Here is a 17,115-nt window from a genome sequence, read left to right as displayed (position 1 = left end):
TCTAGGCCATGAGAGCCAATGACACTAACCTTTGTGGAAAAGAAAAGCTTAAAAGTGCTAATAAAATCGGTTGAGCTCTTACTACGAATTGGGCACACTGTGAAGTGCCTCCAGTACATGTTCACATTTAATTCTCAAAGCCAATCTTTAAAGGGCAGTGTTATCATCACCGCCATTTGAAGATGACAAAACCTATCCCCAATATCAGACAGCTAGTAAGTGGTGGGACAGGATTCAAACCTGGTCTACCTGCTGCCATGCTGGAAAAATCCTCTTTGACCTAAAGTCATTTGGTCTAATGCAATATGCCAGGGCCAGGCTCAGTGAACTGTGACGTTGATGGCACCCTCCTTCCCTTTCATTTCTCTCCTCTGGACCCCTACACCCACCCAAACACCCAAAATCACTGTAACGCCCCCCCCACCCCACTGTGGAGGAAAAGGGTTGGATGAAGAAATTTGTCCTAAAGCACTTGCATGAACATCTCCCAAACAGTCTTGCCCTCAAGAAGAACACCCCGTCCTCCTAGGGAAAGGGCAATGTGTATCAGAAAGATGGGAATGACCCATGAGACTTTTCAGTGATAGACTGCAGGCCAGGGTGAAGGAGAAGGCAGAGGGAAAAGGAAGAGATAATTAAACGTTTAGAAATGAAGTTCTAGCACCTCCAAGCTCTAACCAGTGGACTTCTGTCCCCTTTACCTGGACATTTAGAACTGGGTAAAGGGTCATAGAAAAAAAGGGGCATTGTAATTCTCGGGACTGGATCTGGTGTTGCTTTATTTGGAAGATTGGGCTGTGCGTGTCTAACCAGAAGCTGGGTAATCCCTTGTGGCAGAGAGGAAGGAGTTGTCCCACCAGAGGTTGGTGTGAGTGGTAGCTAAGATATTTTCAGTCATGGAGTCCATGTTTGACTATTTGAAGTGACTACCCAGTCCTATCTGGAAGAAGAAGACCTGACAGTCACAAGAGCCGCCAGAGATGAACCTCATAGGTCTCTGTCCATCCCTGCATGGAGTGGATTCCTGATGCATCCAGCCAAGTTCCTCAACATCTCATCAGAGACCCAAATGGGGAAAATGGAGTGCAGCTGGGCTGGTCTTACCCTGACTGGAATGGTGCCTCTCTTTTTCAAGTCATATCCTCCCAGTGCCAGCAGGGCTCCTGCAGTGCTCTGAGAGACGTGAATCTGCAGAGCTGCCATAAATCAGTCATTGTCTAGTCATCACCTAGGTTATGACTTTCATATAGGAGTCAATGAGATGGTTAGCTTTGGAGAGGGAAGGCTACGCTGTTCAGATCACCAGGACTTCTTATTAAACAAATCTTTGAAGTCTGGGATATTTGGTTTGGGACCCCCAACCACCCAGGTGTTGCTGAGACACTGTTGGGTGATACTGAAGCTTCAGTATATTCAGTATAGAAACAGAGGGTAGAACAGACTCAGTTTGCAAGTTGGTACCTCCTGTGGATGGAGATGAACTGGTCTCCTCAGCTTTCAGTGAGAACAAAGGTTGCCTGGGATGGTACTACAGCTGGGACATATCCCTGAAAATGTTAATAGCCTTCAATTGCCACCAGAATCAGATGTGGAGAATACATAAGTGGCTCCACTTTCAAAATTTAATCTGAAAACCCTTACTTATACCCACGCATCAGTGTCGAGTCGATTCCAACTCACAGTGACCCTATACGACAGGCTAGAACTGCCCCATAAGGTTTCCAAGGAGCAGACGTAAACTGCTGACCTTTTGGTTAGCAGCCAAGCTCTTAACTACTGCACCACAAGGGCTCGTACAAGCTAAGAGACAGATTTAAATCAATGTTTGAGACTTGACTGATTAACTTAAACAACCAACTACTAAGAAGTGGGAAAACTTTTTTGTTTGTTTTTATATATCATGGGGAATTTATAAACTCGGAAGAATGTTTACATAACAGAAGAAAACATTCTTTGATGGTTATGAGGGTGGGGAGGGATAGTTGATAAGAATTGTCTTAGGTGAAGGGAAGGACAATACACAATACAGGGGAAGTCAGCAGAGCAGAACTAAGCCAAAAGCTAAGAAGCTTCCTGAATACAACACAACACTTCAAGGGACAGAGTAGCAGGGGCGGGAGGTAGGGGGCGGGGGGGAACCTGGGGACCATGATTTCCGGGGACATCTAGGTCAATTGGCATAACAAAGTTTACTAAGAAAATGTTCTGCATCCCACTTTGGTGAGTGGTGTCTGGGGTCTTAAAAGCTAGCGAGAGGTTACCTAAGAGGCACCAATTTGTCCCAACCCACCTGGAGCAGATGAGGATGAAGAACACCAAAACAGAAGGAAAATATTAGCCCAGGAGACAAAAAACGTGTTGCCATCGAGTTGATTCCGACTCATAGTGACCCTATAGGGCAGAGTACAACTGCCCCACAGGGCTTCCAAAGAGCACCTAGAGGATTTGAACCGCCAACCTTTTGGTTAGCAGCCAAGCTCTTAATCATTATGCCACCAGGGTTTCCCAAGAGACAAAAGGGCCACATAAACCACAGACTACATCTGCCTGAGACCAGAAGAACTAGATGGTGCCCAGCTACCACCAATAACCGCCCTGACAGGGAACACAGCAGACAGTCCCTGATGGAGAAGGATAAAAGTGGGGTGCAGAACCCAAATTCTAGTAAAAATACCAGACTTAATGGTCTGACTGAGACTGGAGGGACCCTGGAAGACATGGCCCCTGAACTGTCTGTTAGCCCAAAACTAAAACCATTCCCGAAGCCATCTCTTCAGACAAAGATTAGACTGGACTATAAGACATAAAATGATACTTGTGAAGAGTGTGCATGTTAGCTCAAGTAGATATATGAGACTAAATGGGCAGCTCCTGTCCAGAGGTGAGGTGAGAAGACAGAAAGGGACAGGAGCTGGTTGAATGGACATGGGAAATCTGGGGTGGAAAGGACTGTGCTGTCACTTTATAGCGAGAGCAACTAGGGTCACATAGCAATGACTATATAAATTTTTGTATGAGAAACTAACTTGAACTGTAAACTTTCACTTAAAGCACATTAAAAAAAAGAATGTTTACCTAACTCTTTGCTGTTTAAATCACTGAGTAATTGTTTTTCCATGCATCAGCTGATAAATGGCTACTCGTGTCTAGCAATAGTGCAATAAAATTACTGTAAAGCAAAAGAATGTGACGTTGCCTAGACTTCTTGGCCGTAAGTTTCTTCTGCATAACCAAGAATACAATCTACATCAGGGATCAGTAAATTATGACCCAACTCCAGCTCAACACCTGTTTTTGTGAATAAAGTTTTATTGGAACATGGCCATTCCCATTTATTTACTTATTGTCTGTGGCTGCTTTCGCGCTACACTGGCAGAGTTGAGTGGCTGTGACAGAGGCAGTATGGCCCGTAATGCCTAAAATATTTACGACCTGGCCCTTTACAGAAAGTGTTTGCCAATTTTTGCTCAACATTAAAATGATTTTATTCCGTGTGAGCCTGTTCTGAATGGAAAATCTTAGAAGGCAGAAACTGCATGTGTTTACATGGCTCTATGAAGAGCATAGAGTTAAACCCCTTCTACCAGGCCTGTGATTACTGTGGTCTTAGGTGAATAACGCACTTATCCTCCAGATGGAAAAAGGAAGACAAAATGCAGTGCACCTTCTAAAGATAACCCTAGAGGGACAAGGATAATGTGTTTGCGAAGTGCTGTAAGTGATACCCACGCAAACTGCTGCTTGCCATTCTGGATGCTATGTTCACAGTGTCTCCAAACAGACAGTATCTGGGCATGGTGATTCCCACCAGCCACCACGGGACCTACGAAGTGAAGGGCCAAAGGGAATAATCAGCTGGCATTTCCCAAGGGTTGGATGGTCCATGCCTATCAATTAACCAAAGCAATTCAAGGGATATTTGTCAAGCGTCCCCTTGGGGCAATGCTTGGCAATAAGTCTTAGGCTAGAAAGACTTGATGGAAATCCATGTAATCAATTAATGATAATACACCATTCATGCACTATAAATGTAAATAAAGCCAACAGTGGCACAAACATGAGAGTAATGAATTCTGATTGGGGATCAGATTTTACTCTAGTTTAGCGTTGGAAGATATAGGTAGGACCCAGACAGGCTACAGAATTTTGGAGGCCCAATGCAAAATGAAAATGTGGGACCTCTTGTTCAAAAATTATTAAGAATTTCAAGACAGTGACAGCATAGCATTAAACCAAGTGCAGGACACTTCTGCACAGGTCATGCGCCCATGAAGCTTGCCCTGGGTAGGAATTTGACAAAAGCAAAACAGATCAAAGGGCATCGAGGCAAAGGCGTGGAGAAAAAGCAGCCCAATACAACTGTCCAGGATTGCGGTCTCCTCCTGATTTTGGTTTGATATCTTGTAGCCTTTGTGTGTCCCATTTGTTACCAAGCAATCTGGCTAACTAGAAATACACATGCAAAGACAATTCAACCCTTTGTTTCCACTGAAGATGTTGCCGTTCAATTTCAGAGTTCTTAAAAGCCTCGGAGCTAGGACTCTAACGAACTGCCTACTGCCACACCTGGATCCTAAGGCCAGCCTGCCCTCAGGGCTACCTACCTGTGTGGAGACCAATCTGGAGTTTGAGCTTCTCCTCAGGCATGTGCCCAATCTGGAAGTGGACAGTGGCACTGAGGAAGTGCAGGGACATTGTGACGATCTCATCCACATGCCGGATCCCATTGTGAATGAGAAGCCCACTAGCCACCATTTATGCATCTCCAATGGATTCAACCTGAAAATAAAACAAGAAGGTGACCTCGTGTTCTCTGGAGGTTCAAGGGTAGAGACCAAGGCCCTGTTACTGACCCTTGCCATCCGTACTTTGAAGAGTTGCACTCCATCACTTTCACCTCACCCAAGTCCAAGTTTTTCCTCAAGTTTCTGCTCTTGTCCTCATTTTTCCACGAAGCTTTCCTTCCCTGACCCTCCTCCCACAGGTGCTGCTTCTTCCTCTGAAATCTGAGAGTAGCGGTGACCATATTTCTCCAACCCAAGCTCAGGACAATGAGACAGACAGGCAGCAGTGTGCTGATGGGTAAACTGGAAGGACCAAGTGAATCAAGAGGAACCCAACCTGAAAGGTCCTTACCCCATATAAGGGCTGTTATGTACATTTATGTTTATGCATGTGTATAAATAAGGAGCCCTGGTGGCACAGTGGTTAGAGAGCTTGGCTGTTAACTGAAAGGCCAGTGGTTCGAACCCATCAGTGGCTCCACAGAAGATGTGGCAATCTGCTCCTGCAAAGATTACAGCCTTGGAAACCCTATGGGGCAATTTTAGTCTGTCCTATAGGGTCTCTATGAGTCAGAATCAACTCAAGGGCAATGGGTTTTGGGGTTTTATATGTATAAATTCATCTGCCTGATCTGTCCTCTTCTCCCCCAATCCTCCTATAATCAACTTTCTAATCCTTCAGTAACAATAGAGAAATCACTGACTAATAGGAACTTAAAGTTATGACCTGTCCAAGCATATTTGCATTTAGCAGAATTGAAAAAAGATGTGGTAATGGTGGAATAGCAGGCATTAACCAGACAGTAAAAACACCTCCCTCTCCTGGTGACCCTGAAATTACACAAAGTCAACTAGTACCCACCTTGATTCCAGGTTGCCTCTCCCCTCTATGAGAACATCCTTTAGGAATATAAGCTAAGATTAGCTCATGCAAAACATAGTTGAGAAGATAATAAACGAGTTGCCATCAAGTCAACTCCAACTTATGGCAACCCTATGTATGTCAGAGCAGAACTGTGCTCCATAGGGTTTTCAATGGCTGATTTTTTGGAAGTAAATCACCGGGCGTTTCTTCTGAGGTGTCTCTGGGCGGACCTGAACCTCCAACCTTTTAGTTAGTAGGTAGGTGCATTACCGTTTGCACTACCCAAGGATCCTGAGAAGATAACACTAAGAGAAAATGCCTTCCTAACCAGGGCAGGTTCGGGGTTTGCTTGGTTTATACAAACTGCTCCTTGAGATTATACATACCATCATTTTTTTCCCTCTTGAACAGAGGGGAACATTTGTGGGAAACATTGGGGGTTAACCGTGAGGGACATGACCACACTGTCCCCTAAATCTCCCTGGCCTAAGGGTCACTGGCAGAGGCAGAGTCCTGGGATCACCTGTGCCGGCGGGTACACTTGTGGCTGCCCACCAGGCATGCTTGAGTGCGCACACACAGTATTGGCCCTGGAGTCATGACCTGACCCCATCTGAAAAGCCAGAAAACACAAACAACAGCCATCAGTACCACCACCTGCTTCTTCTGTTAGTTCCAAACAAAAACCATACCTGTTGTCATCCAGTCAATTCTGACTCATAGTGACTCTCTAGGGCAGAGTAAAACTGCCCCATCGGGTTTCCAAGTAGCGGTTTGTGGATTCAAAATGCCAACCTTTTGGTTAGCAGCCAAGCTCTTAACCACTGCTCTGCTGGTTAGCAGCTTCTTTGATGAAGCCAAATCATTACTGATTTTGCTATTTCCCCTCTCCTCCCCCCTCACCCCCGCAAAAAAAAAAAACATTTTTGCGCACCCTGTTGTTGTTGTTTCTGTTAGGTGCCGTTGAGTTGGTTCTGACTCATGGAAACCCTGTGTACAACAGAACTACACACTGCCTGGTTCTGTGCCATTCTCAAAATCGTTATTATGCTTCAGCCCATTTTTGTAGCCACTATGTCAATCCATCTCACTGAGGGTCTTCCTTTTATTTGCTGACCCTCCACTTTACCAAGCATGATATTCTTCTTCAGGGACTGATGCTTCCTGACAATGTGTCCAAAGTATGTGAGACATAGTCTGGCCATCCTTGCTTCCAAGGAGCATTCTGGTTGTACTTCTTTCAAGACAGATTTGTTAGTTTTTTTGGCAGGCCAGGGAATATTCAATATTTCTTGCCACCACCACAATTCAAAGGTGTCAGTTCTTCAGTCTTCCTCATTCATTGTGCAGCTTTCACATGCATACGAGGCAACTGAAAACACCACGGCTTGGGTCAGGCGCCTTAGTCTTCAAGGTGACATCTTTGCTTTATAACACTTTAAAGAGGTCTCTTGCCTCAGATTTGCCCACTGCAATGCATCTTTTGATTTCTTGACTGCTGCTTCCATGGATGTTGATTGTGGAGCCAAGTACAATGAAATCCTTGACAACCTCAATCTTTTCTCTGTTTATCATGATGTTGCTTATTGGTCCAATTGTGAGGATTTTTGCTTTCTTTATGTTGTGGTATAACATATACTGAAGGCTGTGGTCTTTGATCTTCATTAGTAAGTGCTTCAAGTCCTCTTCACTTTCAGCAAGCAAGGTTGTGTCTTCTGTATAACGCAGGTTGTTAGTGAGTCTTCCTCCAATCCTCATGCCCCATTCTTCTTCATATAGCCCAGCTTCTTGGATTATTTGTTCAGCATACAGATTAAGTATAACGAAAGGATGTGACCCTGACGCACACATTTCCTGACTTTAAACCACGCAGTATCCCCATGTTCTATTCAAATGACTACTCTTTTGATCTATGTACAGGTTCCTCATGAGCACAATTAAGTGTTCTGGAATACCCATTCCTTGCAATATTATCCATAATCTGTTATGATCCACACAGTCGAATGCCTTAGCATAGTCAATAAAACACAGGTAAACATCTTTCTGCTATTCTCCATTTCAGCCAGGATTCACCTGACATCAGAAATGCTATCCCCGGTTCCACGTCTTGTTCTGAATCTGGCTTGAACTTCCGGCATCACTTCCAGCAACACAGCAAGCAACATGCAAGCCCCACAGTACAACAAACTGACAGACACCTGTGGGGGGGTTTCATTCTAGATGGCCATATTCATACATTTTCAGAGCAACACTGGACAGGTGACTGTGTGTTGTCTCACCTTTAGCCACAGGTCTGAGTGTCTAAAATTGCAGGTCTATCCTCACCTGGAATTGCTAAGCATCATAATAACAGAAATGAGACCTATATAAGAGCCAAATAGAGCCTTTAAAGAAGTGAAAAAAGAGCCTCTCTGAAGCTGAGGGATATTTGTTTAAGAGGGAAGGGGAGGAATTAGCCAATAGAAGGTCAACACCTTTTAGAAATGTGTTTAATCTTAGATAAAATAGTAGAAGGAAACGGAAAGAACCAACTGGTGATTCTTGACAAGCATATGAATCTCTGGTTAATCAAGCCCTTTTCCAAGAAAACAAACAGGAATGAAGTACCGAGTTTCTGCCATGATTTGAGATGGACTGCCAGCCTGAAACAGAGCCTTCATCATGCCTGAAGCCTGGGTCAGGCTTCTCCTCACTCAAGCCCCAAGATGGCCAGCAAGGAACACGGCCTACCTCAAAACCCAGGAACCAGGCAGCTCACCTTGTACACATCATACGTCTTAACGATACTATCGAATAAGGTGTACAGGTCATCAAGGAACTTAACAACTTGCAAAGGGGAGCTGAGAGAACACAGTTATGTGAATCCAACAATGTCGGAGAAAAAGATCGTCACGGACTCAAAGTGTTCCGGTTCCACGGACCTCCCAGCTATGAGCTGTTCTCCCATGAAGCTGAAACCAGAGAAAACGGTCCTTTTCTTAAAACAGCATCTTATTCATATTGTTTCCCACAAAAAAAAAAAAAAAAAAAACGCTGTCATCAAGTCAATTCCAACTCATGGCAACCTTGTGTGTTACAGAATAGAACTGCTCCATAGGGTTTTCTTGATTGTAATCTTTACAGAAGCAGATCGCCTGGCCTTTCTTCTGTGATGTCGCTGGGTGGGTTCAAACTGCTAACCATTTGCACCACCCAGTGACCTTTTGTCTCCCACAAGCCCCGGCAAAGTTGCCCTCACAGACCGGTTTGCTTCAATGGATTAGGTTTTTGGGTAACAAAATCCTTCATCTAAAGGGATTCTGTTGGCACCCATTCCTCTACCTTTATTTTCTCTAAGAAGATATTTGAATTGCTGGGTATGAAGCGGGGAGAAGGGGAGTTACAGAAACGCATTTACTGAAAAGATTTTCTCCGGAGAGCATTGCATTTTCCTCTATTGGTTATAGAATGTGATTGTAAAGGCTCAGCCTGCAGATGTGGAAACAAATGTAATCATTCAGGGATCCAGAAACCAGTGTTTCTGCTTCAGTCAACCGGTAGCATGTTAACACACTCAAGACCTCCTCACTTCTTTTGTCAAGACTCGGAAGAGGGGGAATATGAACAGAAAGTGCTTCTGCCAAGTGTTAAAAGGGTACACAAGTGAAAAACAGAAACAAGATGAAACAAGTTGTGAGTCTGCGGTCATAAGGTCATGTATTGTGATCATTATGTTGCTACACACCCCATCTACGTAAAAGATGTTATGTTGTCTATGCTTATGGATTCAAGGGCTTTTGCCTTCGTCTCCCTTTTCAGAGTTTATCAAATTACACACAAAATGATTGCCCTCTTTGAGAAGAGCCTCATATCATCTTATGAAAAGAAAAAAGGAAATATTCTCTCCTTGTGGGGCATCTTAGGTGACAATGCTGTTGCTCTCCCGGTTCCTTTGTCCAGACCCTCAGTGCTTTGCAATACCTGGGCAACATCGTGGCCAGAAGCTTCTCCACTTTCCTCTTCTCTGCCAGCAGCTGATTGGTCCTCTCTTCCACCACCTCCTCCAGGTGACTGGTGTACACTTCCAGCTTGCTCACCATACTATCTAGTATCCTCATGTGGCTTTAAAAGAACCAAGACATTAACATCTTTTTCTAAGAACTTTAGGGCCACAGGGGAGAAGAACTGCCCACTACACATCCCAATAAAGCACTTCTCACCCTTAAGGTTTCCTGCTTCAGGATTGCCAATGTACAGCACTTAAATGACAATGGCAATGAGGCATATGGCAGGACAGAGTCTGTCATTTACCAGCTCTGTGATCTTGAGCAGCACCTTTCATTCCTCTGAGCCTCAGTTTCCTCATCTGGAAATGGGGATAATAATACATATTTGGCAGGGTTGTTTAGAGAATTCAGGCAGATAACGTGTCTAAAGTGCCTAGCTGGCACCCACCCAGCAGGCACTCGACAAATGGTGGACATCACTGGCCCTGCCAGCACATCTCAGTATGCTCCATACCACCATTGTACCCAATTGAAAACTGGCAGAATTCAGGACAAGTCATTCTTATCTTTTCAGATTGTCCAATGTAGGAGGTACTTTTAGATTCTGTAGGTTGTTAGAAGGGTGTTCAGAGGAATAATCTAAACTAGTCTTTCAGAAAGGGAACACTGGTGGTGTAGTGGTTAAGTGCTATGGCTGCTAACCAATAGGTCAGCAGTTCAAATCCACCAGGCGCTCCTTGGAAACTCTGTGGGGCAGTTCTACTCTGTCCTATAGGGTCGCTATGAGTCGGAATCAACTCGACGGCAGTGGGTTTGGTTTGGTTTTGGTTAGTCTTTCAGAAAAGGAAACTGAGGCAATTATCATGATGCGAAGCAAGCTACTATGGGGGAAAAATGTTGAGAGGCATGAATAATTCTAAGCTAACAATCTACTCTAAGTTTGGTGGATAATTTTTATCACATAGTTCAATTCCAATTAATTATGCATGACTGTCAGCACACTGGTGGAAAAAGACTCTGAGGCCCTGTCAAAACTCCTTAGGAAAGACTGCCTTGATTGATTAGTGATGTCTGGAACGAACAAAGGAAGGTGGTGGAAACATTAACGCCTGATGCATTTTTTAAATATTTATGACATGAAGGGAGAATGTATTACTTCACTTTAACCAGCATGTAGCATGGTGTTTTGCATATGGCAGGCGATGAGCGAGTATATGATGAATGGATGAATGAATGCCCTGAGCCATTGGCAACTGGCACCAATCACAGCACATCACAGTGTTAACATTCTAATGATCAGTGACTAGCAGAACATACCTGCTGCACATCTAACTTACCCTTTAGGACTGGCTTCTCGTAAAATTTTCTGGATCGAAGAGAAAGTGGGCCTTTTCTCTGGAGATTCATCCCAACACACCCTCACCATGGCCACGATGTCTGCATCGCCCCTCTCCTCTGACAGGGAAGGCCTCAGCGGAACTGCTACTGCAGGGTTTTTGATTTGGTTGATGGTTTCTGAAAATCATTTTTAGCTTAGTTGGTTAAGTGTTTGAGCTCCTAGAATTTGTAAATTAAATTTTTAAATAAATTAAAGCAGACGAGAATTTCAGAGAAATCCGGGTATTTTAAGAGAAACATTCAAAATACTCCTAAAAAATGAAGAGTCCTAATGTAAGGCAAAAAATAAACCAACTCATTGCCATCAAGTCAATTCTGATTCATAGTGACCTCATAGGACAGAGTAGAGCTGCCCCATAGAGTTTCCAAGGAGTGACTGGTATATTCGAACTGCCCTCCATTTGGTTAGCAGCCGAGCTCTTAACCATGGTGCCACCAGGTCTCCAAAGCAAATAAGCACGCCCTAATCAATCTGTTTTGGGATCAAGATTTTTTTTAATAGATCAACTTTTCTTGGTGTAAGGCATACCTCTACACGATTTTAGCAGTGTACAAACATTAAAAAAATTAGGTGTTGGAAATTCCCAAAGGGTGCCTTATGTAATTTTGCATTCCATGTGTTACATAAAAGTTTTCACAAACAATAAATGTTACCGCCATGTTCTATCTCCTTGCCCAGCCTTGTAAACCTACTTTCTTGATTTTTTTAATAATTTTTATTGTGCTTTAAGTGAAAGTTACAAATCAAGTCAGTCTGTCACATATAAGCTTATATACACCTTACTACATGCTCCCATTTACTCTCCCCCTAATGAGTCAGCCCGCTCCCTTCTTCCAGTCTCTCCTTTCATGACAATTTTGCCAGTTTCTAACCCTCTCTATCCTCCCATCTCCCCTCCAGACAGGAGATGCCAATACAGTCTCAAGTGTTCACCTGATACAAGTAGCTCACTCTTCATCAGCATCTCTCTCCAACCCATTGTCCAGTCCCTTCCATGTCTGATGAGTAGTCTTCGGGAATGGTTCCTGTCCTGGGCCAACAGAAGGTTTGGAGACCATGACCGCCAGGATTCTTCTAGCCTCAGTCAGACCATTAAGTCTGGTCTTTTTATGAGAATTTGGCGTCTGCATTCCACTGTTCCCCTGCTCCCTCAGGGGTTCTCTGTTGTGCTCCCTGTCAGGGGAGCCATCGTTGTGGCCGGGCACCCTCTAGTTCTTCTGGTCTCAGGATGATGTAAGTCTCTAGTTCATGTGGCCCTTTCTGTCTCGGGCTCATAATTATCATGTGACCTTGGTGTTCTTCATTCTCCTTTGATCTAGGTGGGTTGAGACCAATTGATGCATCTTAGATGGCCGCTTGTTAGCATTTAAGACCCCAGACGCCACAGTTCAAAGTGGGATGCAGAATGTTTTCATAATAGAGTTTATTATGCCAATTGACTTAGGAGTCCCCTTAAGCCATAGTCTCCAAACCCCAGCCCTTGCTCCGCTGACCTTCGAAGCATTCAGTTTATCCTGGAAACTTCTTTGCTTTTGGTCCAGTCCAGTTGAGCTGACCTTCCGTGTATTGAGTATTGTCCTTCCCTTTACCTAAAGTAGTTCTTATCTACTAACTAATCAGTAAATAACCCTCTCCCACCCTCCCTCCCTCCCCACTCTCGTAACCACAAAAGAGCGTGTTCTTCTCAGTTTATACTATTTCTCAAGAACTTATAATAGCGGTCTTATATGGTATTTGTCCTTTTGCATCTGACTAATTTCACTCAGCATAATGCCTTCCAGGTTCCTCCATGTTATGAAATGTTTCACAGATTCGTCACTGTTCTTTATCGATGCGTAGTATTCCATTGTGTGACTGTACCATAATTTATTTAACCATTCATCTGTTGATGGACACCTTGGTTGCTTCCAGCTTTTTGCTATTGTAAACAGTGCTGCAATAAACATGGGTGTGCATATATCCGTTCGTATAAAGGCTCTTATTTCTCTAGGGTATATTCTAAGGAGTGGGATTTCTGGGTTGTATGCTAGTTCTATTTCTAACTTTTTAAGAAAATGCCAGACAGATTTCCAAAGTGGTTGTACCATTTGACATTCCCACCAGCAGTGTATAAGAGTTCCAATCTCTCCGCAGCCTCTCCAACATTTATTATTTTGTGTTTTTTGGATTAATGCCAGCCTTCTTGGAGTGAAATGGAATCTCATCGTAGTTTTAATTTGCATTTCTCTAATGGCTAATGATTGAGAGCGTTTTCTCATGTGTCTGTTAGCTGCCTGAATATCTTCTTTAGTGAAGTGCGTGTTCATATCCTTTGCCCACTTTTTGATTGGGTTGTTTGTCTTTTTGTGGTTGAGTTTTAACAGAATCATATAGATTTTAGAGATCAAGCACTGGTCGGAGATGTCATAGCTGAAAATTTTTTCCCAATCTGTAGGTGGCCTTTTTACTCTTTTGGTGAAGTCTTTAGATGAGCATAGGTGTTTGTTTTTTAAGGAGCTCCCAGTTATCTGGTTTCTCTTTGTCTTTTTTAGTAATGTTTTGTATTCTGTTTATGCCTTGTACTAGGGCTCCTAACATTGTCCCTATTTTTTCTTCCATGATCTTTATCGTTTTAGTCTTTATGTTTAGGTCTTTGATCCACTTGGAGTTAGTTTTTGTGCATGGTGTGAGGTATGGGTCCTGTTTCATTTTTTTGCAAAGGGATATCCAGTTATGCCAGCACCATTTGTTAAAAAGACTATCTTTTCCCCAATTAACTGACACTGGGCCTTTGTCAAATATCAGCTGCTCATATGTGGATGGATTTATATCTGGGTTCTCAATTCTGTTCCATTGGTCTATGTGCCTGTTGTTGTACCAATACCAGGCTGTTTTGACTACTGTGGCTGTATAATATGTTCTAAAATCAGGTAGAGTGAGGCCTCCCACTTTCTTCTTCTTTTTCAATAATGCTTTACTTATCGGGGGCTTCTTTCCCTTCCATATGAAGGTGGTGATTTGTTTCTCCATCACTTTAAAAAATGTCATTGGAATTTGGATCAGAAGTGCGTTGTATGTATAGATGGCTTTTGGCAGAATAGACATTTTTACTATGTTAAGTCTTCCTATCCATGAGCAAGGTATGTTTTCCCACTTATGTAGGTCTCTTTTAGTTTCTTGCACTAGTATTTTGTAGTTTTCTTTGTATAGGTCTTTTACATCTTTGGTAAGATTTATTCCTAGGTATTTTATCTTCTTGGGGGCTACTGTGAATGGTATTGATTTGGTGATTTCCTCTTCTATGTTCTTTTTGTTGATGTAGAGGAATCCAAGTGATTTTTGTATGTTTATCTTGTAACCTGAGACTCTGCCGAACTCTTCTATTAGTTTCAGTAGTTGTCTGGAGGATTCCTTAGGGTTTTCTGTGTATAAGATCATGTCATCTGCAAATAGAGATAATTTTGCTTCTTCCTTGCCAATCTGGATGCCCTTTATCTCTTTGTCTAGTGTAATTGCTCTGGCTAGGACCTCTAGCACAATGTTGAATAAGAGCGGTGATAAAGGGCATTCTTGTCTGGTTCCCATTCTCAAGGGAAATGCTTTCAGGCTTTCTCCATTTAGGGTGATGTTGGCTGTTGGCTTTGTATAGATGCCTTTATTATGTTGAGGAATTTTCCTTCAATTCCTATTTTGCTGAGAGTTTTTATCATGAATGGGTGTTGGACTTTGTCAAATGCCTTTTCTGCATCAATTGATAAGATTATGTGGTTTTTGTCTTTTGTTTTATTTATATGGTGGATTACATTAATGGTTTTTCTAATATTAAACCATCCTTGCATACCTGGTATAAATCCCACTTGGTCGTGGTGGATTATTTTTTTTAATATGTTGTTGAATTCTATTTGGCTAGACTTTTGTTGAGGATTTTTGCATCTATGTTCATGAGGGATATAGGTCTGTACTTTTCTTTCTTTATGGTGTCTTTACCTGGTTTTGGTATCAGGGATATGGTGGCTTCATAGAATGAGTTAGGTAGCATTCCATAATTTTCTATGCTTTGAAATACCTTTAGTAGTAGTGGTGTTAACTCTTCTCTGAAAGTTTGGTAGAACTCTGCAGTGAAGATGTCCGGGCCAGGGCTTTTTTTTTTGGTTGGGAGTTTTTTGATTACCTTTTCAATCTCTTTTTTTATTATGGGTCTATTTAGTTGTTCTACTTCTGATTGTGTTAGTTTAGGTAGGTAGTATTTTTCTAGGAATTCATCCATTTCTTCTAGGTTTGCAAATTTGTTAGAGTACAATTTTTCGTAATAATCTGACATGATTCTTTTAATTTCAGTTGGGTCTGTTGTGATATGGCCCATCTCATCTCTTATTCGGGTTGTTTCCTTTCCTGTATTTCTTTAGTCAGTCTGGCCAATGATTTATCAATTTTGTTAATTTTTTCAAAGAACCAGCTTTTGACTTTGTGAATTCTTTCAATTGTTTTTCTGTTCAGTATTTCATTTAGTTCAGCTCTAATTTTTATTATTTGTTTTCTTCTGGTGCCTGATGGATTCTTTTGTTGCTTGCTTTCTATTTGTTAAGTTGTAGGGACAGTTCTCTGATTTTGGCTCTTTCTTTTTTTTGTATGTGTGCATTTATTGATATAAATTGACCTCCGAGCACTGCTTTTGTTGTGTCCCAGAGGTTTTGATAGGAAGTGTTTTCATTCTCTTTGCATTCTATGAATTTCTTTATTCCCTCCTTTATGTCTTCTATAACCCAGTCTTTTTTGAGCAAAGTATTGTTCAGTTTCCAAGTATTTTATTTCTTTTTCCTGATTTTTCTGGTATTGATTTCCACTTTTATGGCCTTGTGGTCTGAGAAGATGCTTTGTAATATTTTGAAGTTTTGGATTCTGCAAAGGTTTGTTTTATGACCTAATATGTGATTTATTCTAGAGAATGTACCATGTGCACTAGAAAAAAAAAGTATACTTTGCAGCTGTTGGGTGGAGTGTTCTGTATAGGTCCTATGAGGTCAAGTTGGTTGATTGTAGCAATTAGGTCTTCCGTGTCTCTATGAGCTTCTTACTGGAAGTCCTATCCTTCTCCAAAAGTGTTGTGTTGAAGTCTTCTACTATAATTGTGGAGGTGCCTATCTCACTTTTCAGTTCCGTTAAAGTTTCTTTTATGTATCTTCCAGCCCTGTCATTGGATGCATAGATATTTAATATGGTTATGTCTTCCTGATCAATTGTCCCTTTAATCATTATGTAGTGTCCTTCTTTATCCTTTGTGGTGGATTTAACTTTGAAGTCTATTTTGTCAGAAATTAATATTGCTACTCCTGCTGTTTTTTGCTTGTTGTTTGCTTGATATATTTTTTTCCATCCTTTGAGTTTTAGTTTGTTTGTGTCTCTAAGTCTAAGGTGTGTCTCCTGTAGGCAGCATATAGATGGATTGTGTTTCTTTATCCAGTCTGAGACTCTCTCTTTATAGGTGCATTTAGTCCATTTACATTCAGTGTAATTATAGATAAGTATGTGTTTAGTGCTGTCATTTTGATGCCTTTTTGTGTGTGTTGTTGAGAATTTCATTTTTCCACTTACTTTTTGTGCTGAGACGTTTTTCTTCGTAAATTGTGTGTTCCTCATTTTCATAGTAGTTGAATTTATGTTTGCTGAGTCATTATGCTTTTCTTGGTTTTTATTTTGAGTTATGGAACTGTTAGACCTCTTTGTAGTTACCTTAAAATTTACCCTAATTTTCTGAGTAAAAACCTAACTTGTATCGTCCTATATCGCCTTGTTTTCCTCTCCATATGGTAGTTCTATGCCTCCTGTATTTAGTCCCTCTTTTTGATTATTGTGATCTTTTACATAATGTCTTCAACAATTCCCTGTTTTGAGCATTTTTTTCTTTTTAAAATTAATCTTAATTTGTTTTTGTGATTTCCTTATTCGAGTTGATATCAGGATGTTCTGTTCTGTGACCTTGTGTTGTGTTGTTATCTGATGTTATTGATTTTCTGACCAAACAATTTCCTTTAGTATTTCTTATAGCTTTGGTGTGGTTTTTGCAAATTCTCTAACCTTGTGTTTATCTGTAAATGTTTTAAT

At 41.8% G+C, this 17,115-nt stretch overlaps 1 protein-coding gene across 1 annotated transcript in view; it reads right to left on the bottom strand.

The window, feature by feature from the left end:
• The window catches only part of LOC100656678 (guanylate cyclase 2G-like), a 59,090-nt gene that overhangs the window by 494 nt on the left and 41,481 nt on the right, over positions 1 to 17,115 (bottom strand). Inside the window, 7 exon segments of the mRNA XM_064269902.1 lie at positions 1,105 to 1,196; positions 3,730 to 3,806; positions 3,808 to 3,823; positions 4,605 to 4,779; positions 8,408 to 8,600; positions 9,610 to 9,750; positions 10,973 to 11,150. Coding sequence (XP_064125972.1) covers positions 1,105 to 1,196; positions 3,730 to 3,806; positions 3,808 to 3,823; positions 4,605 to 4,779; positions 8,408 to 8,600; positions 9,610 to 9,750; positions 10,973 to 11,150 — 872 coding nt within the window.

The sequence above is a fragment of the Loxodonta africana genome, chromosome 16 (genome assembly GCF_030014295.1).
Source record: "Loxodonta africana isolate mLoxAfr1 chromosome 16, mLoxAfr1.hap2, whole genome shotgun sequence".
Taxonomy (NCBI): Eukaryota; Metazoa; Chordata; class Mammalia; order Proboscidea; family Elephantidae; genus Loxodonta; species Loxodonta africana.
Note: the sequence above shows the minus strand (reverse complement) of the source record. Positions and strands in the feature narration are given on the sequence as shown.